The sequence below is a fragment of the Polypterus senegalus genome, chromosome 4 (genome assembly GCF_016835505.1).
Source record: "Polypterus senegalus isolate Bchr_013 chromosome 4, ASM1683550v1, whole genome shotgun sequence".
Taxonomy (NCBI): Eukaryota; Metazoa; Chordata; class Cladistia; order Polypteriformes; family Polypteridae; genus Polypterus; species Polypterus senegalus.
The window spans coordinates 250,860,102-250,886,270 of NC_053157.1; the positions used below are offsets into that span (position 1 = coordinate 250,860,102).

Sequence of the window (26,169 nt, forward strand, 5' to 3'; positions counted from 1 at the left end):
ACTCGGTATACGAACAAGTCAGTTTCCCTTTCGGTTTGTACATGTTCAGTCCCTCCCTGTGCATTTCCTGTGTAGCAAGCAAGAGAGAGAGCGTGAGACAGTGCAACACACACACACACAGGCAGCGCGAGACAGAATGAGTGACACTCACACAGGCAGCGCAATAGACATAGCACGACACACACACACAGAGGCAGAGCGAGAGATGGATGCAGACACACGGGCAGCGCGAGAGAGAGCTGGACGCATTAAGGTAGGAAGTTGGTTAAAGAATGCACTGGTCCTGATTTTGTTTTCACTTCTGTTTTCAGCGATCTGTTCGTAGCGTGCATTGTTGCAATGCTATTTTTCTTGGTGGTTTATTAAATTACGGATTTTTTCAAGTGTTCATTTTTCCCCTGTGCTTAAAACTCATCAAAAAAAAAAAAGTGTTTTTAGCGAGCGGTTTGTAGCGCTATAGCGCGAACTATTGCAGTGTTAGTTTTCTCTGTTGTTCAAGGTTTTCTCCGCGTTATTCAATGCTTTTACATTTAGTTTACTATTACGCTGTGCATTCTATGGTATAATTATATCTGTGCTTAAAAACTAAAAAAATATATATTTACGTACAGTTCATATGGTCTGGAACAGATTAATTGTATTTACATACAATCCTATGGGGGGAAATTGCTTCGGTTCACGACCAAATCGGTTTACCTCCAAATACGAACCTGACTGAAAGAAATAATGATGATCAAATCCTTGATGACAGCAACACTCATAACAGTCACAAAACAATTACATTGACAATCATGTTAAATTATTTTTAAAATGTTTCCTTTTCTTTTTCATAACTTTTTAACACACTACTTCTTCGCTGCAAAGTGCGGGTATTTTGCTAGTCATTTATATTTGATAACCTAAATAAGTGTAAAAGTCTTATAAAGCCCCTCTACATTGGTCTGTCATGTGACGGCTCTCTTTTTAGGCTCCTGTCCTCCTCCACTGTCCATCCGCAGTATCTGATTGGACAGCATTGGCTGCCAGCTGACGTCACTAAATGACTTCTTCACTATCAGAGTTAAGAACGGCTGTCTGCACTCAGCCCAGGCGTCAGCCATCAGATGACATCCCAGAGACAGTAGAAGTTCATTGCTACTCAGATAAGGCCCCATCTCAAAAGGTGCAAAACAAAAATATTCCCCTTGTTGTCAGTGGCACATCCTGGTAGTTGGCACTGCACTGTGGATTTCACTTCTCCATGTTTTCATAATTACATTGAACATTTTCAGTTGTGTTCAGTCCCTGTATGGCTGACGTACTGGTTTTACCGTTTCTGAGTGTTTTATGAAATCTTACGTGTTGTTGATGAAGCCTGATACAGGAGGATCACTTTCAACATTCAGAACAGCTAAGAGGCTTACCACAAGTAAACCAGTCATTTACAAATATGAAGGCCACTGATGTCTGAAAAGCGTTCACCACATTTAGGACAACAATGAGGTTTTTTCTTGCACCTCTAAGTTGTTGAAGAAGATTCTTGCTGTTTGTGAAATATGAGTTGTATTCCAGTGTGTATTCACATGTGGCTCTGAAGTGACCTTACAACTAGGATCTGTATTACACTTTCAGTGTTTTCTCCACTATTCTTATGTATTTATTAACTACTTTCAACTGGAGTTTTTTAAAGCATTCAGAAGTTTTTTCTTCAGTTTTTTTTTTTGGTTGAGGAGCCAATGGAAAGATCATTTGTCATTTCTGGGACAGGCTTTACTCCAATATGACTTTGTTTGTGTCTCTGAAAAAGTCTTCTGGAAGAGTACCCTTCACTACATTCAGAACAGGTGTACTGCTTCTCTCCAGTGTGGATCCTTCCGTGCCACCTAAGTGCGCTTGGATGTGAGAATCGTTTGCCACACTCTGGACAGTAAGAAAGTTTCGCTTCAGAGTGAATTCTCAAGTGGTCTTTGAGAGTCCTGCTGTCTGAGAAAAACTTGCAACAGTCAAAACAGCATTGTTTCTTGCCAGAATTAATTACTTTATGATTGTGAAGAAAACTATTACAAAAGAATCACATTCCATGTTCAGTACAACTGCAAGGCTTCTCTCCAGTATAGTACAATTCTACAATTATACAGGGAATTGAGGCATGGGAATTGTTTGCCACATTCCAAGTAATGGTGAGGTTTCTCTCCCGTTTCTCTCTCTGTGTTGCGAGAACTGCTTATCACATTCAGTACAACAATAAGATTTCACTCCAGAATTAGCTCAATGTGGCACTGAAGTGAGCTTAAATCTAAGAATTATTTCCCCCAATTCAGAACAGCAAAAATATTTTTCTTTAGTATGGATTTTGTTGTGTTTATAAAGACTTTTCTTGTTTGCACAACATATGCCACATTCAGATCAGACATACTTCATTTTCTCTTTATTGTGAGTTTGTGTTTGTACTCGAAAGCACCAACTGTTGAAAAACATTTTTCCACATTAAGAACAGCAATATGGCTTCTCACCAGTATCAATTTCTGTGTGCCTTTGAAAACTGAGTTCGTCAAAATATTGTTTGCCACATTTTGGACAACAATAATGTTTTTTACCTTTGTGGATTCTTCTGTGCCTCTGAAGATGGCTTCTCCTTGAGAATGACTTACCACATTCTGGACAGCAATGAGGTTTTTCTCCCGTGTGGCTTATTCTGTGCTTCTTAAGATAGCTTATACATGAGAACGACTTTCCACATTCTTGGCAACAATAGGGTTTTTCTCCTGTGTGGATTCTTCTGTGCCTCTTAAGATTGCTTATATATGAGAACAACTTATCACATTCTGAACAGCAATGACGTTTTTCTCCTCTTTGGCTTCTTCTGTGGTTCAGAAGTTTGCTTCTGCTTTGGAAAGACTTGCCACATTCTGGACAATAATAAGGTTTTTCTCCTGTGTGGCTTCTTCTGTGCATCTGAAGATAGCTACTCGTTGAGAATGACTTACCACACTCTGGACAGCAATGAGGTTTTTCTCCAGTGTGGATTCTTCTGTGCGTCAGAAGATTGCTTATATGTAAAAATGGCTTACCACATTCTGAACAGCAATGAGGTTTTTCACCTGTGTGGATTCTTCTGTGTGTCTGAAGATAGCTACTCGTTGAGAACGACTTACCACACTCTAAACAGCAATGAGGTTTCTCTCCAGTGTGAATTCTTCTGTGTGTCTGAAGATGGCTTCTCCTAGAGAACGACTTACCACATTCATGACAACAATATATTTTTTCTCCTGTGTGAATCTTCATATGGTCATTAAGATCACTTTTATGTGTGAATTGTTTGCCACATTCCAAACATTTTTTTCCAGTGTGAATTTGGATTTCTTTCTCCACTTGTTGTCGATCAGTTTTAATGGCTTCTATCTGTGTTACTGAAGCAGCAGGGAGAGAACTGCACTGCAAAAAGGCTGCCGTCAGGTTCTCTGATCCTCTTGCTGATTTCTTCAAACCTTCCTCTTTGAATTGAAGAAACTGACGACCAAATGAAAGTGGAGAGAAGCTGCCATTCTTCTGTAAATCTGAAATAACAGAAATATTTTAACTATTGTTTTTTTCCCTGACACCTTTATCCAAGGTGACTCGCAACATTTGAGACAAAATTAGTTACATTTCTCTTATTTTTCCATCTGGAGCACGGGCTGGTCATGTGACTTGCTCGAAGTCACATGGTGTAAAAAGCTGAATTTGAACCTACAACTTCAGGGTGGATGTCTAAATTCCTAACCATTACCCGCCTTTTAAAATAAATGGCACAGTACAAGTAAAGTGGTGGCACACTGGTTGCCGTTCCTTCCTCACACTGAGGTGCCGTTTATGGTCTGGCCACTCCACACTTTCAACAATACAAACCTTATTAAACATCTGAGAAGTCAACACAAAAGGGACTTGTGTGTAGAACGAACTGTTCAAAGCCGGAGGCGACCATCAAGCTTAGTCTAACTCAGTCGCCTACTCTCACTCGGCCTCCAATAATGGCAGCACTTAGAAAACTCAACCTTATAATACTGACAGCAAGAACACCAAAGACTTACTGTGACAGCAAAAACAGTGGAAATGGTAAGCCTGGACAACCAGCCTCTTTCAGTTCTGGAAGATGTCACCTTCTAGATCATATGTTTCAAACTCAAGGCCCGCGGGCCACATCCGGCCCGGCGTGTAATTATATCCGGCCCGCGAGATCATTTTATATATTATTGTTATTAATTGCCCGGCGATATGAAGCGCTGGTAACACAATAAACTACAGATCCCATAATGCAGCACTTCAGCTGCCTTGCGAACACTTACCGTGTTAATCAAGTCTAGCTTATGATGCTGCAAGTTATTGCGAAGCTAGCCCACACGATGCCGAAGAGAAAAGGTGATTCTGAACATAGAGCTTTTAAAAACCGATGGGAGGCTGAGTATATGTTTACTGACATTGCCGGTAAACCCGTGTGTCTCATTTGTGGAGCTAAAGTGGCTTTAATTACAGAATTTAATCTAAGACGGCACTACGAGACAAAACATCAAGATAACCTGAAAGACCTGAATGCAATGCACAAGGTACAGAAAGCAGAAGAGTTAAAGAAGAATCTGACACTTCAGCAGACGTTTTTACCCATACAAAATCACAAAGTGATTTTAAGTGAAGCTACTTTTATGGGAGACACAAATGCACCAGTGCAACTTGCCCCACTTTCCCTGTTGCCAAGTAATGTTGAACCAAGTTGGCACTACGGTGTTCCCAAATACGCACTTTGCTGATAAACTGAGCGCACTGCGCACTGAGTTCGCACGGCGCTTTGGTGACTTTGAAGAACAAAAAAAGAATTTTTAGTTATTTCGCAACCCATTTGCTGTCGATGTGGAAACTGCACCTGTGCACATTCAGATGGAGGTGATTGAGCTGCAGTGTAATGGCACACTGAAGGCAAAGTACGATACTGCACGGCCCGCACAGTTTATTCACTCCATTCCCGCAGAAATGCTCAGCTCCGTCTACATGCGGCTCGAACCTTGTGCATGTTTGGTAGCACATATCTGTGTGAGAAGCTCTTCTCAGTGATAAAGACTAACAAAACAGCACACAGGAGTCGCCTCACTGATGAGCACCTGCAATCCATCCTGAGAATCTCCACAACACAGAACCTCACACCAAACAGAAACGAACTTGTGGCCAAAAAAAGATGCCAGGCGTCCAGCTCTAAAATGACATCCGAGCAAAGACAACTGAATGATTTGATTTGTTATTGCTGAAAGGAACACATTTTATTTATATTTCCAGGTTTTGTTATGCAGCATGTTCATATTTGAATTTGTATAATTTTGACAGGATATATTTTTATGGAGAGCAAAATCTTTTGGGATATTTAAAATCTAAGTTTATTTTTTATATAAAATGACATAAGAGTAAAGAAATTTGAATGTTTGTTCTTTTAAAGTTTACTTTATTTCTAAATTGTATAATTTAGACAGGATATATTTTTATGGAGAGCAAAATATTATAAGTTATTAAAGGTTTGAGTCGATTTATTTTGGAATAATATTCCTGTCTGTTTTTATTCATATTTATGTTCAAAAAAGTTAAGTTTAAAAAGTTTAGTTTTAGTGTGTTCAATAAATGTTTATCCTGTTCGGCCCACGACCTAAAGTGTGTTTTGGATTTTGGCCCCCTGTGCAATGGAGTTTGACACCCCTGTTCTAGATCATGTAGATCCATGATTCCATCTGCCAGCAAGTGTTTGTCGACTGATTTATTTGTATAATTAATTAACCAGGCATTAACTATTTTGACTAAAATCTCTTTGATTAGCATTTCAGTGAATGTGTAGGTAGATGGGAGGAAAGGGATGCAGAGTTTTACCGAGCTGGTACATAAATATAAATCGTTATTAAGTGGACGTCGATTAGTTAGAAATTATAATTATTTGCTTGTTGGGTAGAGTGATATGAGCCTAGTTTTTAGACCTAAATAAAATAATACTAATTATGCATAATAAGAAATGAGTGTGAATAGTCACTATACAGTTATGAATTCTGTAACAGATATTATTAACATAATGATTTTTTCCCCCACATTAAACAATGGTACAAGGACACATACTTCACAGATGATTGCAAATCTCAAACACATAAACTGCTTAGTGCCGGTGTCTCGAGCACACAGACGCACTCGGAGTGACAGATGACAGCCAAGAGATCCAAAGAAACTCCCCACCAACAGAACTGCAGAATGCATGAAGAAATTGTCAATAAAGATAAAAACGATATTTGAGTCAGCAGCATCAGAAATTAATCTTTATCTCTGTGAATCTCATATCACAACAGATGCTAGGCCACTGGCTTTTTGGAGGACCAATAAAAGTCGTCGTCCTACCTGTGCCCTCCTTATACGAGTGGAGACAACGAGGGTCTGTTCAGTACGGCAGCACACGTCGTTGATGACAGGAGGACCAGACTGTCCTCAGAACATGCAGAGATGTTATATTCTTAGATAAGAACCTGAAGCGTTCACCAAGATTGTCTCGTTTTCTTCTTGTCATAGTACATGGCTATGAATATCTAAATGAACATTTTATTTGATTAGAAATGTGGAGTATGAATAAGACATGCCTTTTGTTTTGGCTGAAAGGCTTCTACAAGAATCAAAATATCCGGTTCATTGACAACTGAGGCCTCTTCTGGGAGAGGCCACTTTTCTTCAAGCAGTATGGTCTACATCCAAATAGATTCGGCGCCCGGGTCCACACCGAAAACATCGCTAAGGTAATTCATCTCTCTTGACTGTCTATTTCTACTCCTAACCCCTTCCATAATACTAATGCTTTGCTAGGACATAATAATTCTTTAACAAAGTCTTCCGCAAAAGTGCACTAATATTACTATTCTAAATAATCTCAAAGTATGTAAAAAATCTAGGCAGTGTGGCAAAAACACTAATAATTTAATTATAATTACACCTTTAGATGAACAATGTATTAAATCAATAAAAACAGATTATAGATTAAACAAAAAATACGCACAGAGCGGCGCTAATAAAAATAACTTGGTTTCTATTCCAAATACCCATAACACACATAGAATTCAGCAGTGCTCCTCCAAAACATTAAATATGGCACTATTAAATGTTAGAGCATTAACCAACAAGAAATTTCTCATCAACGATCTTATTAGTGATAGAAAAAATGATTTTTTTTTGAAGTTTTATTAATTTTATTGCAATCCATACAAATCAATTTTTACAAAAAGTAAAATCGAGTTAAGAACAAATCGATCCCCACCCCTGAGAGAGAGAGCAAGCCAAACGGTGTACAATTTAAGGCTTGTAAACATACCTACATTAATAAATTTAATAAGCCAATAGAGATGAATGCAGGAGACAAAGAATATTGAAATAGTTGCTTCCTCTGTGCTTTAAGAGCTTATTTTAAAATATTATTGATTAGATCATGCCATGTTTTCAAAAAAGTCTGTACGGATGCTCTGAGTATTTGATTTTTCCAATTTCAAATAATATAACACATCGGTTTCCCACTGACTTAAAAGAGGAGAGTTTGTGTTCTTCCAGTTTATCAGAATAAGTCTGCGTGCCAACAGTGTAGTGAATGCCATCACAATTTGTTTGTCTTTCTCCACTTTAAGCCCCTCTGGAAGAACCTCAAACACAGCTGTTAATGGGTTAGGAGGGATTGTGAGTCCAAGACTGTCTGAGAGGTAATTAAAAATTTTTGTCCAGAATGATGTTAATTTGGTGCAGGCCCAGAACATGTGACCTAGTGAGGCTGGGGCTTGGTTGCAACGTTCGCAGGTTGGATCATCACAGCCCTGGAAACATTTTGGAGAGTTTTAGTCGAGACAGATGTGCTCGATATATAATTTTGAGTTGTATAATTGTATGCTTTAGCATATGGAGCGAGTGAATTCTCTGCATTGCTACTTTCCACTCCTTTTCTGATATATTAATTGAGAGATCTTTTTCCCAGTGTCCTCTTGGATCTTTGAAAGGGAGGGATTGTAAAATGATTTTATATATTGTAGAGATGGAGTCTAATTCCTTGAGATTGAGCAATATTTTTTCCAGCATGGATGAGGGTGCAAGATGAGGAAAATCGGGAAGGTTCTGTTTAACAAAGTTCCTGATTTGAAGATAGTGAAAGAAATGTGTAGCTGGAATGTTAAATTTGGAATGTAATTGTTCATAGGATGCAAAGACGATGTCTATATAAAGATCTCTAAGCAAGTTAATTCCAAATTTTTTCCAGATATTAAAAACTGCATATGTTTGTGAAGGTTGAAAGAGGTGGTTCTCTTGCAGAGGTGCCACAGATAGAAGCTTCCCCGTCTTAAAATGCTTTCTACATTGGTTCCAGATTCTAAGTGAGTGGAGCACAATTGGGTTATTAGTATATTGGAAGAAAAATTGATTTTATCGCACTAAGTGAAACATGGCTTAGCTCCAATGGTGCAGCAGTTTTAATCGAATCTGCACCTCCAAATTACATTTTTTCTCGTGCAGACCGCCAGGGAAAGATGGGTGGCGGTTTAGCAAACATTTGCTCAAGCCGATTAAAGTGTAAAGATGTCAGTTTTGGTAAATTCAAGTCCTTTGAGTATCTTGCCGTTCTTATTCATGGAGATTCTCATTTTCTAGTATTATCCATGTATAGACCTCCTAAATTTAATGCATCCTACTTTGAGGAATTCTCAGACTTGGTGTCAATTATAATTACGAATTATGACACACTCCTAATAGCCGGCAACTTTAACTTTCATATTGATAATCAGTGTGACCAAAAAGTAAAAGAATTCATGAACCTCCTAGACTATTTTGATTTGAGACAGCTCATTAATCAGCATACATAAAAAGCAAGTCATATGTTAGACTTTTTAATTACCAAAGGACTCAAAGTTGATGTGCAGCAGATCATTGATATTGGTCTATCAGACCATTTTCTGTTACTACTTATTATAGAAATATTGATAGTGTACATTCATGAGAAGCATATTGTTAAAAAACAATTCTTTAATTCATCAGCAGCTTTAAATTTTACAAACATTGTAAGCAACCAGTCTGCTTATAGTGCTAACTACAATAGCGAGAATAATGTAAATAGTAAGGTGGAAAAATGTAATACTAAAGGTGAGGGCTGCTGTTGTCATAGTTGCACCTGAAAAGACAGTTAAAAAATCTTCTGTACTGCGTTTGAAAATTTTAGACCCATCTCTAACCTGCCCTTCTTAAGTAAAATTCTAGAGAAGGCAGTCATTATGCAGCTCAATGACCACCTCAATAAACCTGCTATTCTTGATAAATTTCAGTCGGGTTTTAGAACAAATCACAGCACAGAAACTGCACTCGTTAAAGTAGTAAATGACTTGCGGGTGAATGCAGACAGAGGCCATTTATCTGTTCTCATCCTCTTAGATCTGAGTGCTGCATTTGACACCATTGATCATAATATTCTTAGAAATCGCCTTAGTCAATGGGTGGGCCTCTCTGGCAGGGTCTTAAATTGGTTTGAATCCTACCTGGCAGGTAGAAAATTCTTTGTTAGTTGTGGGAATTACAACTCAAAGACACATGATATCCAATATGGTGTTCCACAAGGCTCTATCCTGGTCCGCTGCTCTTCTCAATCTACATGCTTCCGTTAGGTCAGATTATCTCGGGGCACAACGTGAGCTACCACAGCTATGCTGATGACACACAGCTGTACTTATCAATAGCACCTGATGACCCCGAATCTGTTGTTTCACTAACACAATCCCTTACTTTTATTTCTAAACGGATGAATAGTAATTTTCTAAAGCTACATAAAGAGAAAACAGAAATTTTAGTGATTGGCAATAATGGATTCAATGAGGTTATTAGAAATAAACTTGATGCATTAGGATTAAAATTCAAGATGGATGTGAAGAATTTAGGGGTAACTGTTGACTGTAACCTGAATTTTAAATCCCATATTCATCAGATCACTAGGACAGCATTTTTTCACTTAAGAAACATAAGTAAAGTTAGACCTCTTATATCATTGAAAGATGAAGAGAAATTAATTCACGCGTTTGTTTTCAGTCGACTAGATTACTGTAACGCACTCCTCTCAGGACTACCCAAAAAAGACATCAATCACTTGCAACGAGTGCAGAATGGAGCTGCTAGAATCCTAACTGGGAAAAGAAAATCTGAACACATTTCTCCAGTTTTGATGTCACTACACTGGTTTCCTGTGTCATTCAGAATTTACTTTAAAATACTGCTTATGATTTACAAAGCCTTAAATAATCTCGCCCCATCTTATATATCGGAATGTCTGACACCTTATATTCCAAATCGTAACCTCAGATCCTCAAATGAGTGTCTCCTTAGAATTCCAAGACCAAAACTTAAAAGAAGTGGTGAGGGGGCGGCCTTCTGCTGCTATGCACCTAAAATCTGGAATAGCCTGCCGATAGGAATTCGCCAGGCTGATACAGTAGAGCACTTTAAAACACTGCTGAAAACACATTACTTTAACATGGCATTCTCATAACTTCACTTTAATTTAATCCTGATACTCTGTATAGTCAATTCATTATAATAACTATTCATGGTGGCTATAAAATCCATATAAACCCCTACTCTCTTTTCTGTTTCTTTTCCTTGTTTTTTTGTGGTGGCGACCTGTGTCACCACCACCTAATCAAAGCACTGTGATGTCTTTACATCGATGGATTAAAAGCCATAACTCTACATGACCATCATCATCAAGTCCTTCCATGAAAACCCTTAATACAAACAGGACTGTTTCATTTATGTGAGGGGGGTGGGCGGTCTCATGGTCTGGAACCCCTGCAGATTTTATTTTTCCTCTCCAGCCGTCTGGAGGTTTGTTTTTTTTTTGGTTTTTCTTTCCTCCCTGGCCATCGGACCTTACTCTTATTCTATGTTAATTAGTGTTGTCTTATTCTAATTCTTACTTTGTCTTTTTTTCTCTTTTCTTCATCATGTAAAGCACTTTGAGCTACAGTATTTGTTTGAAAATGTGCTATAGAAATAAATGTTGTTGATCAACTTGTTTTTGTTCCATTATGCATGCATTATGGGTAAATGTTCTTTGTGTATGCTGTAGCACTTTATTATGGAATGTGAAGTTTATGTATAGCTAAAAATACATTTATTAATTATGAAGAAAAACAGGTATCATTGATATCAGCAGATCCTAATAGAATGGGTGATCAATATCGACTCTAAAGACTCTGATCAGAATCTTCCTATCCAATCATGTGTCTGAATTTGGGTTTTCTCTTCTTCACTCTAATGTATGTGATGATATGTACATCCTCTAGAACCTAATCTGACCTAAAATCTAAACATACAAATATATTAGCTTGTGTTAGGGGACACAGTGTTTAGCACAGCTGCTTTATTGTCCTGGGGTCAAATCCTTCCCACTGTTGTTCTACACAGGGGATCTGAATGGTGTTTCTGGTTATTCTGGTTCTTCCCCTCATCCCCAAAAACATGCAGGTGAAGTGGAGTGGTGACTCCAAATTGACTCGATGTGACTGTGGGAGACAGAAGGGCCCAAGATCATCTCCAAGTGAAGATTTCACACCACTGCCAACTTGTCCAGGACATGCTGCCCAGCGAGTTCAGGCTGAGAGCAGAACACAAGATGCTGAAAGAAGACCCTGAGACCTCCTGAATGTCATCATGGCTCATACAGGTAGCTCTTGTCACTGTTAACGTCAAAGTGCACGAGATTACCATTAGAAAGAGGAGGCACATATTAGGTGTGCACTGGCCGGAGTAAATTCACTCTTATTTAGTGCACATGGGAGAGGATTTTAGTCTTATTTATTTCTTTTTGTGGACATATCTGCCTTAACTGTCACACAATTTAAGAAATATACGTCTTTAATAGAATATGACTTTTGATATTCTCATTGAATGTCATGCGCTGTTGGCCTAACATACGTCACAGCTTCAGTCAAACCTTCACGATGTTCAAGTCATGCGCTCAACGCTTTAGATTTCTCCTTATTCACCCAAGTTTTTCTAATTTATCATTTATTAGGTAACTTATTGTTTGTTATCATGCAACCGAGCAGGTGGTCTTTATCCAAGTTCAATTAACCGTGTTTTCCACTCTCATTTCAATCTTCTAAAAACATCAAAGCACCCACCGTTAGAATTTATAAACGCACTCTTTCTTTTATATTTAATCACATTACTCACTTATTCCAACATTCCCAGGTGACTCTTCTCCTTCTCTCCCATTTTCCTCGGTGATTTTCACTTCAGACTCTGATAACTCTGATTTCAGTTCTGCAGAATTCTCCTGTGTAGCCAGTCGTCCTGTATTAGTGGACCAGGGCTGTAAACTGGATGGAGATTCTTCACAGGCCTCTTGCTTAAAAATATCCTCAGTTTCATGCTTTTGAAGATCAAGACCACCTGAGAAATCATTCAAATCCTCAGCTTTAATGGCAGCAGTCACCCCCTTGCACTCCTCCTCCTCTTTAAAAACTGAAATTCTTTCTTCATGATCCTCCAGCTTGACATGAACATCCTCTGCTGTGAGCCACTCACAGTACTCCTCTTTAATGTCCACCGTTCTTTCATCCACTCCATCTTCTTTGGCAGAGGCCATGCTCTGTGGGAAACTCTTCTCTCTCTTTAAATGTCTGCCCTTCTCTTCTCAGATTCACTTCTCACATGGACAGCCCTGAGCTGGAGGCCATTAGACACCTCAGTGTATGGCCATGTGAAATGGGAAAGACCTGTGAAAATAAAAATAATAGAATTAAAATTCATAAAGCCAGAAAAAAATAATGAACACACTTCAGGGTCACAGTGCCCTCCATAAGGTTTGATTCAAAGTCACATTTTTCTTGATTTGCTCCTCTGCCTCACAGTTTAAAATTACAAATCAGACAATTCAGATGTGATCAAAGTGCACTGCAGACCTTCATTAAAGGGGATTTGCATACATTTCAGTGCCACCATGTAGATATGACAACACTTTATCTACACGGCACCATCATGTTTGGACACAGCAATGGCAGGTCTATTAAAGACATAGTCATATTGAGGGCTTTGTTGGATATCCTCGCTGGACTTGAACTTCGCATTGGGAGCTTCATTCAGTTAAGTTGTTATATTCTATGTCTTATATATGAGCTCCTATCTGTGGGATTACGGGACTGCATCCCGACTGAGAGTAGGACATTCGAGCTTTGAGGAGAGTGGGTTTGTAGGAGGTTACTAGTGATGGGTGTGTTTTATGGGAGAAAAGAATCAAAAGTGTGTGGGTAACATCAAAGGTGTTGTGTTTTTATTAAAGTTTAAGATTCGCAGTAGAGGATGGATGATAATTATAGAATCCTGCCAGCATTTGACAAGAGAAAGGCATATGAGAGCTGGAAAAATGAAGATTTAATATAAACACGCGTTACCGAGCTTAGAAATAAAAAAACACACATTTGGGGCTGGACGTGACAGTCACAGCACTGAGATGTGAATTTGAGCAGAAGACCTGAACAAAGATGAAGGTGTTACTATTCTGATAGAAAGGCTTGATGTCGTGTTTAAAGGAGATAAAGGATCGTATCTATGAGGATATTGAGATTTTACAGAGTTAAAATGGTGAGTGCAGTTTCTATGGTGGACCAATCACAGTCCGATAACAATCAATGCAGATGCTGTGGAGAGAGTTTCTAGCTTTAAGTTTCTAGCAGTCACCATCTCAGAGGTCCTTTCCTGGGCTGACAACAACTTGGCTAGAAGAGGCAAAGCACAACACCACCTCGATTTTCTCACGAAGCTAAGCAGAGCTGACCTCACCCAGAAGCTGCTGATTAATTTCTATAGATGCTGTTTAGAGAGCATCTCAACTAATAGCATGATGCCTTGAAGGTACAAAAGTTGCACCAAGGCTGCTAAAGAAGACTTGCAGCGGGTCATAAAAACAGCAGAGGCCATTACTGGGACTGAACTGCCATCACTCGAACTCTCGTATAAGACTCGCTGTGTGAGAAGGGCCAAAGATATTCTCAAGGACAAAACTCATCCTGGAAATTCTTTGTTTGAGCTCCTCCTGTCAGGAAGACTCTTTAGGTCAATCCGTGTACACACAAACAGACTAAAAAAGAGCTTCATCCCATCTGCCATAAACTTTCTGAAATCTGAATCTCCTCAGTCCGAGATCATTTTTAATTGAATATGTGCCATAAGCTATATTAGTAATGTGCGATATACTAATGTAATACAATATAGAATATGTAATGTACTACTCATTAACAGGTGCAGTAACAATTTATGCTGCTGTACTTTGAGCAATAATAATAATTTGCTCTGGTTACTTGATCACTAAGCAGCTGGGAAAGAAATGGAGCATTTGAGGAGGTGGAAAACCACAAGATGGATACGCCCTTTAAAAAGAGACTTCAGCAGGAATCGCACCTAAAGACCACCTAGTGGCACGAGGGTCTGAGGGGCAAGATAGGAGTGGGCTCAACAGGGATTCACCAACATGGGCATCAGAATCTGCTCACCAAGGTCTCTGAGGCGGCACTGCCACTTTAAATAATGAGGACAGACAGTTGAGCTCCAGCCCATAATAGTCGAGTCGCGGCTCTGCAGCTTTCACATTTTTATGGCTTCATATGGTTGGATGCAAACAGCCCTGATGGGCTCACCACTACCCTGCGGCTTGAGTCCTGTTCTTCATTTAACACGGCCATCTCTAGTAAGCTAAAGAATAAAAGTGTACAAAAATACTGAAGGTAGCTGCAAAGGATACATGATTAAATAAAATACCATTACAAACAACACAAAAATTGTACTCGTAATGCCATGCCAGTTGTAGATTTTACTGTATCCCTCCAGCAGCACTAGCTTGTGTAATGTTTGTATTTTTATTTCACATTGAAGAAATCAAAGTCTCCCTGTTACAGTGAAACCGCACGAGCAACTTTACTGATAAGAAAATACAAAAAAAAAATCTTTTAAAGTTATTTCTAATATGACTAAGTATAAGACAAACTGATGGAAACGAAAGCTGAACGCGCTCTGTAAAGTTACCTCGTTCGCCGCTACTTCAACAAAGATGCCGATGACGGCTTTAGTGGAAAAAGGAAAAAAACACAAAGAACACGCAGAGCTCAAAAAAAAAATCAGAAATGAACGACGGGGCTGTGCGGGAGCGAGCGGCAGAAGAAGCGCGTGCCCGGCGGACAGTTCGGAGCATGCGCGAAAACAAAAGGAGAAACGGCGTGGAAAAGTGCACGAGCGCGAAGAGAGCAGAAGCAATCCCGAGTTAACGCGCCTCCGCCAAGTCAGATGTGGCATTGTATTTCACTGGACACCGACCGGAAAATAAATTAACGTAGCAGTAGGAAGAAAAGTGCGCGACCCCCGTCATCCACAGTAAACTCGTGAAGGTGCGATTTACTGTTCCGCCTCCTCCACGTAGCTCTCAATCGCCAGCACTTAAAAGCGAACCACGCGGCGTCAGGCACCTCCTCAAATTTAAAGCCGTTTAGCATGTCGCGGTCTTCCTCGCTGCAGGCATTCCCACCCGTACGCGATCTCCACGTTCGACTTTGTCTCACCTTCCGCACCTTTGCTCGATGTCGTGGCCGTGAAGAAATCGGAGCGCGAGGGTCTTAACTGATGTGATGTGCTGCTGGATGCTGACTTCTGGAGTTCTCAATACGTCGCTATGATGCTTGTTTGAATTGTGCCTGTCACGTGATTTTGAGGCACGCTAGCGTCATGACGTCATTGGTATCTGCGCAGTCATCTGCCGATTGGTCAGCCCCTCATCTGCTGAACGGCTTTGGCTCAAAGCGTAAAAGCAGTTGGCCCTGCTGCATCTGTAAGGTGTGCTGACGCGAGTTTAAATCCTAGTTGGGGCTCGCTTATGGTCCCTGCTTAAAATTAAAAAAAAGGACTTTTTAAAAAGAGTTATGTAGTACTTGTCTGTAAGTTAACAAATACGTTTAGCAGACATTATCAACGATTCACATGGGGCACCTCGTTCCTTGTTGTGTAGTCTTGTCTACCTAGAATCTGTAACATATCGATGAGCATATTTTGCGTAAGGCAACACTTATTATAACAATCCAGCGTCGATTCCACCCCATGTCGATCATATCAGAGGCTAAGAAACGCTTCAGCAAAGCCGACTTGTATCTGCGCACGACACTCCTCATTAAGTAGTGGTGCAGCGGTATCGTTGCCGTCCCATAATAAGGCATATGTGTGTTCGGGTCCCACGTCCATCGAGTGTGAATTGTTACCCCAAAGAGTCTGTTTTTCTTTTCTTTTTTTTTGTTTTTATTCAATAGTAAATTCCACCGTGGACCTACAGCGAGCAAGGCGATTTATCAAAGTGGGGTTGGATCGCCATAACGGCCAAGGGGCACACACCCCTAGTAAAAGATATCAAACGTAAATGGGCATCTTGTTTCATGTTTATAGCAAAACAAATCATTTGAGTAACGATTTCAACTATTGCGATTGGTGATGATTGAGGCGTTAGGGGTTTAAAAATTACAATATTAGGTGGAATGTGTTGTTACTTTGAGTGTTGGGGGGCTACACCGTAAATGTGTTTAGTGACTGGGATTGCGCCTCTGTAACTGGAAGATTGGTTAGGAATGATACAGACAGGACAACCATCATATTAGTTTAAGGAAATGTTTTATTATTATACTGTGCTGTGACTAAGACGGCTTTGTGCTGATCACCTGTCCTGACCTTGGAGATGTGTTCACGACGGAGAGATGTTGCTCGTAAAGTCCGAGGCTCTTTTTTCCACAGCAGGTCCAGATGTGTTTATCTCGCTGCTGTCTGCTGATCTTTAATGCCGACCTCCGTAACAATCGGCGGGTTCTCTTTTCACCACAAAGGCGTCTACAGGGGCTGCTGTTTCTGTTTGAAAGACAATCGTAATTCGTTTGCAGCACGTGGATCACAGTGATCCGATCACTTGATCCATACACTGCTCACCTTGGAGCGTCCCGTGTGTGTCTGTGTGTCGGTGTGCCGGTGACTGATCTGCGCCGTGTCTCTCAGCCTCGCTGATGAGCTCCGGATTGACACCTTTGAATGTTTGGAGCAGCAGAGCGAATTCAGCCAGATGTGCCACAGTGGGTTTGTTATCACCTTATTCAATGGAGGGGTTCATGGACGACAAATGGCAATGAATGGAAGATGAATTAATTTAAATACGTGAGCTGCCGCCCGCAATTAGTCCTCGCATTTTGATGGCCTTTCTAAGTGGGGATGATTCTCAAAAAGATCTCTTATGCGATCCTTCCACGGTATCTCTCAAAATTATTAAGCTCGAATTGATTAGAAATATTTCACTCCTGGTCGTTTTTTATATTATTATTCATTTTAATTTGTCTTTAATTCGATCAAACTCGGGTTTGCATTACGCACAGAATTTAAAAAGCAACCACCTTAGTCAGCTGAGCTACAAACAACTGTGACGGCATCTTTTCTTCTTAGACAACTCGTTACTTTTGTGTAACACAAAATATTAAAAAGTATTAATAAATGAAATATCTCAATACACTGAAAAAATGGGAATGGCAGATTTGTTAAATTTACAAAAATGTATTTACTTTACATGTATCGATTATGTTCCACATAACTCGATTATGTTTAATTTATTGAATCTTGAAGGATGTACAATATACAAATTTTAGTCATTTAGGTAAGTCAAAATGGTTATATTTAGTCCTCACTGGAAATTAACACACAGCAAGCGCATTCATCGGCAGCGGAGGGGATAACTTGGCGGAAAAGTCACGTGACTTTGAAAGAAGCAAGAGGCTGTGGGTTTGAGTCATTGTCACCAGTTAAGAGCAAAGGGTCAGTGAAATAAAAGTAAAAAAACAAAACACACACACACATACACGAGGAATATTCAGATATTCAATTAAAACACTTAATCACACAGACTAACGTTATTCAGTTTTGCATTTTTCCTTGTATTTTCTTTTAATGTTTTATGAAACTCTTCTCACTAACTACCGTCCCAATCAGTAAATGTACCATTACGTTATCCAGGTTTACTCGCTTGGTACAGGTACGTTCAAAATCAAAAGTTCTGAAGGGTCAACTACTTTCAGCATTGCTGTTCATTAGTATTATCATAGCATTGCTCAGCCAGATAAATACTATTAATGCAGACAAATTTGTTTTTGTTTTTTATAATATAGGACTCTATAACCAAGATGCATTTGTGTTCATATTTAGTTATATATTGGTCATTCTGGCACAGCCAAAGATGCAGTGTTCTTGTACAACCTTTGTACATTTCAGCTTTTGAATACTAATCTTTTGTATTCTTGTATGGTTTTTATTTCTTTTACTAAATAAAACTAGTTTCGGTGTAAGCAAACTTGTTAATTTCTTGTTAATAAGTTTGAACATGAACTATAAATGATACTGGAACAATACTAATTGATAACCTAAAAAGGTTATAGCTAAGTAACTCGGTGAGGTGCATTTTTATAAAAGAATTGTAAAAATGTATGCTTTATTGAGATGAATCATGTTCATTTAGCATAATAACAGAATTCAATAAGTTCCAATCATTTTATATTAAAATATCACAGTGTTTCAGGATATATCTCTTTAGTGCATTAAGCATAATTAAATTATTTTTGTTAAAAACTATTTTATTATGTGCAACCGATGTACAATTTATTTTTATCTTAAAGTGACAAGCCATTATTTTCAGTGTGCATGATCGAATAATAGTCTGTTGATGTAAGGATTTCATCTTTTCTTTCTCAGATGTGCTTACTTATATTACAGCAAAGTACAGGAATAAACCTTTATTTTCCGTCTACTCCGTTTCAATTAAATCAGAACAAAGAAACTGTTTAAGGATAAATAACAAAGCTCGTTTTTATTTTTATTTTTTTTAAAACTACATTAGGGTCGTGAAACCGCAAACGTCGGGCTATTTAATGTGATCTAAGAAAAGATGAGGGTTAATAATAATACTGTAACGTGCAGCCAATGCTTTCTAGTGTTGTCTGAGGGCAAGGGAGGACTGGAAGGGGAGGTTTCTAATTGAGAGGGGCGGACACACCCTGTTGGGTGTTTTCTTATTTTTGTGGGGTTCGGGGTGTGTGCTGGGGGGAGTGGATTTCTGGAGTCAACGAGATTGCTCCATTATTTTTATTATTTAACTAAAATAAAACTGAAGAGGCCCTGACAGCTGCATTAATTACACAGATCGCCTCAAAATGCATTACTTTTCTTTTAAATTATTAAAGATCCACTTTAAGAAAGCTTTGATTAGATTATAGGTATTTTAGTGCATTGCATTAAACTAATTCAAAATACTGTAGGAAGTGTCATGTTTGCAGTATGTACATTTTACGACAGCGTGTTCTTGTTTGCCGTTAAGTGTTTGGGGTTAGTGGTTGAGTTTCTGACGGGGTTAGTGGTTCGGAAATAAACGCCTTTCTGAGACAAACTGCACCTGTACGCTCTCGTATTGTATGCGACATTTTGGCGTCAAGGATGGCTGCATTTTCACTTCGACCACCTTCTCCCTTTCTTTCCCTGCCTGGAGAGCCTCCAGTGCTTTGGTCCCGCTGGCTGCAGTCTTTTGAAACTTACCTCCTGGCTCTTGATTTGTAAAATGTAAGTGATGCGCATAAGAGAGATTTGCTCCTACACTGTCTGGGAACGGAGGGACAGCGCGTGTTTAAGACTTTGGGGATCTCGGCCACATACTCCGCTGCTGTGACTCTCCTGGAGACGCACTTCTCCTCCGCCAAATCCTATATCGTATATGGTAACAGCAGGCAGGCGAATCGCTTCAGCAATACGTGGCCAACTTAAGGGGTTTAGTCAGTTTATGCAAGTTCGGAGACATGCAAGATGAATTGATTAGGTATCAACTGGCTGAGCACGCTAACAATTCAACAATCCGTGGCAAGCTCTTGCTAGAATCTGATGATTTAAGTCTATCACGGGAATCCACATTGCTTTTCAGATCGAGATCTCCTGCTCTGTCAGATCTCTTTCACATCTCCTGCTTCCTCAGCAGTGACAGGAGACGAGGCTCAAGCGCTGCAGTGCACAGAAGACTCGGACAACTGCAACGAGAATCCCAGCGTGCAGCTTACGCGACAGCTTCCTCCAAGGACCCCAACGTTTCTGTGGAAATTGTGGCTCAAAATCACAACCTACGAGAGCGCAGAGCTGCCCTGCCAGGGGTCAGATATGCCAACGCTTCAATAAAGCCAGTCATTTTGGGAACGTTTGCCGTTCCGCTTTGACATCGTCAAAGCCTGTAATGTGACATGTAGGCAGACATCTTTTAAAACCTGCACAGTAGAACTAGACAACGTCTGTCTTTCGCTTTTGCTAGATACTGGAGCATTAGTGTCCCTGTTAAATCTAAAGACTAAGAAGCAGTTTTTCCCAGATCTCCAGCTATCTGCTCCAGTCACCAGTCTGTGTGGCTATGCCAGCTCTAAGATTGGCATTATGGGTTCAGTTGAGCTGTCAGTACGCTATGGTTTCTTCCTCGATTCACATTCCATGTCTCCCGCTGTGGTGCCAACCTCTTAGGCCAGGATCTCTTAAACAGCCTTAGTTTTACCCTTGTTGACATAAGTGGATCTGTAAGTCTTAATGTCTGCTCCCCTTGGTAACACAAGTGGCCATCACTTTTTGATGCACTTGGCTGTCTCTCTACCTTTCATCACCAGCCTTTGCTAGATCCCACTGTGCCTCCTGTCATCCAGCCACCACCAGCATCCCACTGGCTTTCCTGTGACAAGGTATCTGCTGAGCTACAACGCCTCCTAGAGACTGGAATTATAGAACCTATTAATGCTGCCCCATGGATTTCAAATTTGGTTGTTGCAAAAAAAAGTCAGAGGACCTATGAATTTGTGTTGCTCTAAGGGCAGTAAACAGGGCAGTCATTCCTGACAAATATCCTCTGCCAACATCAGAGGAGCTAACTACACAATTTTATGGATCTCGTTTCTTTACAAAGTTACTTCTCTGTCAAGGATATCTGCTGGTACCACTCCACCCCACTAGTCGAGACCTAAATGCATTTGTCACTCCCATTGGGGTTTTCTGATATACTATAATACCATTTGGACTGCTTTCAGAAGATAATTCCAACCATCTTGGCAGTGATTCCAGGGGTTGTCATTTAACTTGATGATATAGTTGTGCATGGTCCCAAAACCTCTACCCATGATGAGCATCTCAAAAGTGTGTTTTCAGCACTGGCCAGGCGTAATCTCACTCTTAACGGTGATAAATGTGTGTTTTCTGCACCTTCAATTGAATGTGTGGCTTTCCGACTGTCTTCAGATGGTTTAGCCCCACTCCAGTCTAACACGGAGGCAATTCAGAGAATTCCAGAACCCACATCAGTAGCACAGGTTGCTTCATTTTGGGTGTGACTGCATACTATCTACATTTTCTGCCACAATACTCCTCCACTACTGCACCCTTACGTCAACTTTTGATAAAGATACTCCCTGGACATGGACTCCAGCCTGTACAGAGGCGTTTCAGTTACTAAAGGCTCACCACCTGTGCTGGCACACTTTGACCTCAATAGTCTCAGCTTAGTCATTTGTGATGCATCTGGAGCTGCTCTTGGGGCTGTACTGTCTCAGATTCAGGAGGGGACTGAGAAACCCGTGGCATTTGCTTCTAGAGCTCTTAGCCCAGGTGAACAGAAATACTCAGTCAGTGAGCGAGAGGCACTGGCATGTATCCAGGCTTACGAATGGTGGCACATGAATCTGTATGGCTGTGCGTTTACACTCAGAACTGACCCCCAAGCTCTCACTGCACTGTTTTCTATAACTGGTTCTGGCCACAGGCCACTAAGACTGCACCGCTGGTTAGAGTGTCTCCAGCAGTACAATTGTAAACTCCAGTATACTCCCGGGCGTCACAATGTGGTGGCTGACCTACCATCTCAGTTCCCAGCTCCTCCAGCCATGACTCCCTGCCCTAATTCTGCTGAGCCTGAACTTGTTCAGCTTCTTCACTCACCTCTAGAGGCCACGGTGTCACTCCAGGAGCTGCAGCAGGCCTCACAGCAAGACCCTGTGCTCACTCAGCTTCGTACTCAGCTTATCAAGCAGGGGTGGCCTACTCAAGTACCGGCTGAGGTGACACCATTCCATCGTGTTAAGGATGAACTCACTTGCTGGAATGAAAGCTGTGTTGCTCGTGGTCTCTGCACAGCATTTCCAAGGTCTCTCCAAGTATGTGTCCTAGCTATGGCACATGAGGGCCATTTGGGTATAGTCCATGTTAAGCAACAATGTCGCAACCTTGTGCGGTGGTCAGGGATTGATGCTGATATTGAAACTCTGGTCAAGGAATGCAGTAAAATGGGTCCTCCACCCACACTCCCATTGCAGCCAGTTCAGCGGCCTGTTAAGCCTTGGGATAACTTCCAGGTAGTCATATGTGGAGAGTTACATGGCATTCCACATCATCAGCATTTTCGTATTGTGGCCTACGACCTTCATTTTAAGTGGCCAGAAGTAGCCTCAGTTGGATCAGTTACAACCAGAGCTGTGTTTGAGTTTTTGGAGTCCATTTTTGTTCGCTGGAGGTTGCCAGTGGCTGTTTCAGCAGATAATGGTCCACAATTTGCTTCCATTGAATTTAGAAGCTTTCTGATGAACAAAGGAATTCAACACCATTGCATACCATTCTACCACCCTCAGGCCAATGGGGGATGGGGGTAGAGCATCTAAATAAAACTTTTATAAAGTGGCATTAGAGCACATTTGGCAGATGGATGCACATTTCTCTCTGCACTTCTCCAGACACGTCTTCACTACAGAGCTACACAACACTACAGGCAGTTCACCTGCAGCTTTTATGATGGGTCATGAACTTCAGCTTCCACTGGATCGTCTGTGTGCCCAACCAGCTTTATCCACTGCAATCCATACACACAACAGGGTGTCCAAGAGCCAGAATAAAATGAAGCAACACTTTGATAGGTCACACCGGGTGAAAATGCCAGACATAACTGTATCAGACTGGGTAAGGGTCTGGAGGCCACAGCGAGAACATAAGTTGAAGTCTTTTTGGTCTTTTCCTTTAAAAGTAATAAACCAACTAGGACCTGCCATAGTTTGTCTGGTTGTTGGTTCCCGATGGCGTGCAAGCCGCCTCTGCAGGGTACCTGCACCCCCAGTGCCGAGCTGTGACTCTTCAGGTTTTACAGCCGAGTGGCTCGATTCAGCTGCAGGATCATCGGCCCCTGTTGTATCAGAAGTAACAGTTCAGACATGTGTAATGTTTAACTATATTTTCTTTATTTCCACCTCCACACTCACCAACCAATACTTCCGTTTCTCTCATCCAACCCCCCACATCCACTTCTGCACAGACATCACACTTACCCTCCCTTTTTTAAAAATGAAAGCCTACTTGGTAACATAGTCCTTAAACCAGGAGGGAGGTCTTCTGCGCCTGAATGAAAGTGAACCCTCATTGGAAACCCGTGGGGGTGATTGAGGAGCAGCCAGTCCATTTCCAGCCACTGTTTGGGGCTCCCATGCCATCAGACTATGCATCTTTGGGCCATGATGAAGCTGACTTGGTGATGTGACTCTTTTCAGTCTATTTGCGTGATGCCTAGAACCACCTTGCAGAAGAAAAGTAGCTGGTTCAAGCTGCCGAGTAATTTGCAAAGGATCTGACCAACAGGGTCTCATCTTGTTGATACAGCGAGGAAGCTACACACGCACCCAGTCTTGTTCCTTTAATAATGACAGTTTTGGTTTCCTGGCCTGACTGAAATGCTGCTGCATACGCTGCTGTTGAGAGGTAACATGGGCCTGTGTCTGTGAGAGTGTTGGTACAGTTAACGATTTACCCAAAGAAAGACGGTCCAAAGGAAGAGTCAGCTCTCTACCTAACATTAAGGAAGCAGGTGATACCCCTGTTGTGGTATGTTTCGTTGCTCAAAAATGTAACAGGGTCTGGAGGAGAGCTGCCTCAAACTTCCAACCTTCTGTCAGGTATGCCCTGATTCCATTTTTTATCGTGCGGTTAAGGCGTTCAATTCCGCCATTCGATTCTGCGTGAAACACAGCAGTTCTCATGTACTTAATGGCCTTATCTTCCAAATAGTTATGAAATTCACCAGAAGTGAACTGGTGCCATTATCAGTAGTGATCATGTCTGGCAAGCCCCACCGAGTGAAGAGGTAATCCAGGCTCTTAATAATGGATTGGGTAGTCACAGTTGCAAGAGGCAAGGCTTCTAGCCATTTGGAATGGAGATCATACACCATCAAGAGACAGCGACCGTGGTGTGGAGCACCAAGCAATTCACCACAGATGTCAACTTGGATGTGCTTCCAAGGAGCAAGTGGCCATTGTACAGGAGTAAGAGGAGCTGGTAGGATAGGTGGGGATTTGCCACTGAGGAGACAGGCAGTGCAGTCCTTTACCAGTATCTCAACATCACGGTCTATATTAGGGCACCACACTATATCCCTACAACGCTGTTTCAGCTTAACAATGCCAAAATGGCCCTCATGTGCCATTCACAGAACTTGTGCTCGTAGCACTGCTGGTTTGAGAGTACGATGGCCTCGGGCAATACAAACATCTTCCAAACAGAATAAATCGTCCTTAACCCTATAGTATGGAATCAGTTCCTGTTCTATTGTGGTGGGCCATCCATCCCTAATAAAACAGCGAAGTTTGGAAAAAATAGGGTCATCCCTAGATGCTTGGCATAGCTGGTCCACAAAGATAACAGAAGAGAGGGGAGCTTGCAACATAAACTCCACATTTGGTTCCAGGTCACAAATCTGCTGTACTGCAGTTGGCACAACTGCTCGGGATAAGAGGTCTGCTACTGCATTGTGCCTACCCATGTGTGAATTCAAGCTTAAAATTGTACTGGTGCAAATGGTCTGCCCAACGCAGCAACCTGAGGGGCTTATGATCAGATCCATTTGTGTGTAACAGTGTTGTAAGGGCCTGGTGGTCAGTATGGAGAGTAAAAGACCTGCCATACTAGTAGAGTTGCCAGCGTTCACAAGCCCATATACAGGCCAAAACTTCTTTTTCTCCAACAGAATACTTCTGTTCAGCGGGAGACAGTGCCCGTGAAGCATAAGCGACAGGACTTTCTACACCATTGTGTACTTGGGAAAGGACTGCTCCCAAAGGTGCAACAGAAGCATCACATGTCACAACAGTGGGAGCTGTAAGACAAAAATGAGCTAAAGTAAGAGAACTGGTGAGCTGCTGCTTAAGGGTCTCCATTGCCTTCTGACAGTCTGCTGTCCAATGCCAGGGAACATCCTTCTTAAGGAGATGACACAGAGGTGCGGTTGTTGAGGCAAACTGTGGGAGAAAGCGAAGATAATATGTAGCCATTCCCAAAAAGGACGCCAGTTGTGAGGATGTTTGAGGTTCCGGAAGAGAGTGAATGGCATCCACATGCGACATTATAGGCGTGATGCCTTGCCCTGAGAGCCTGTACCCCACAGATTCAATTTCTTGCACCCCAAAAATACACTTTCCCGAGTTAAGAGTGACATGGTAATGTGAGAGTTGGTGGAGCACCTGAGAAAGGCGTTCATCATGTTGGCCCAGGGTGGTACCATGCACTATGATGTTGTCCAAATAAATGGCTACACCTGGAATTCCTGCAAGCATGAGAGACATGACCTTCTGAAAACAGCTAGGTGCTGAGCTGAGGCCAAATGGCATCCTCTTATAATGGAAGACACCGATGTGTGTCACAAAAGCTGTTAGATCTCTGCTTATAGGATCAAGGGGGACCTGCAAATGGCCATGATTTAGGTCCAGTTTACTGAACACTGTAGACCCATGAAAATGTGTGGTCAGCTCCTTGGCTGTTAGCAAAGGGTATTTATCAGGAATAATTGCTTTATTTACAGAACGCAGATCAATGCAAATACGCAAACCTCCTGTTTTTTTCTTCACCACAACTAAATTTGAAATCCATGGGGAAGCATCTACTGGTTCAATGATGTCCTCTTTCAGGAGGTGGCGGAGCTCTGTCCAAACTTGGTCTCTTAATGATAATGGCACTCTGCGCAGCGGTTGGATAACTGGAGAAATTGTTTTATCCACTGTGGGTCGATGGATGAACCCAGTAATT

At 41.1% G+C, this 26,169-nt stretch overlaps 1 protein-coding gene across 1 annotated transcript; it reads right to left on the reverse strand.

The window, feature by feature from the left end:
* Positions 1-824: 824 nt before the first annotated feature.
* LOC120529039 (zinc finger protein 501-like) lies at positions 825-12,430 on the reverse strand (the record flags this gene model as incomplete). Its single annotated transcript, XM_039753101.1, has 2 exons — positions 825-3,536; positions 12,217-12,430. Coding segments are annotated over 2 exons (1,284 nt in total), but the record flags the coding sequence as incomplete, so codon positions are not given.
* Between the last annotated feature and the right edge of the window lie 13,739 nt (positions 12,431-26,169).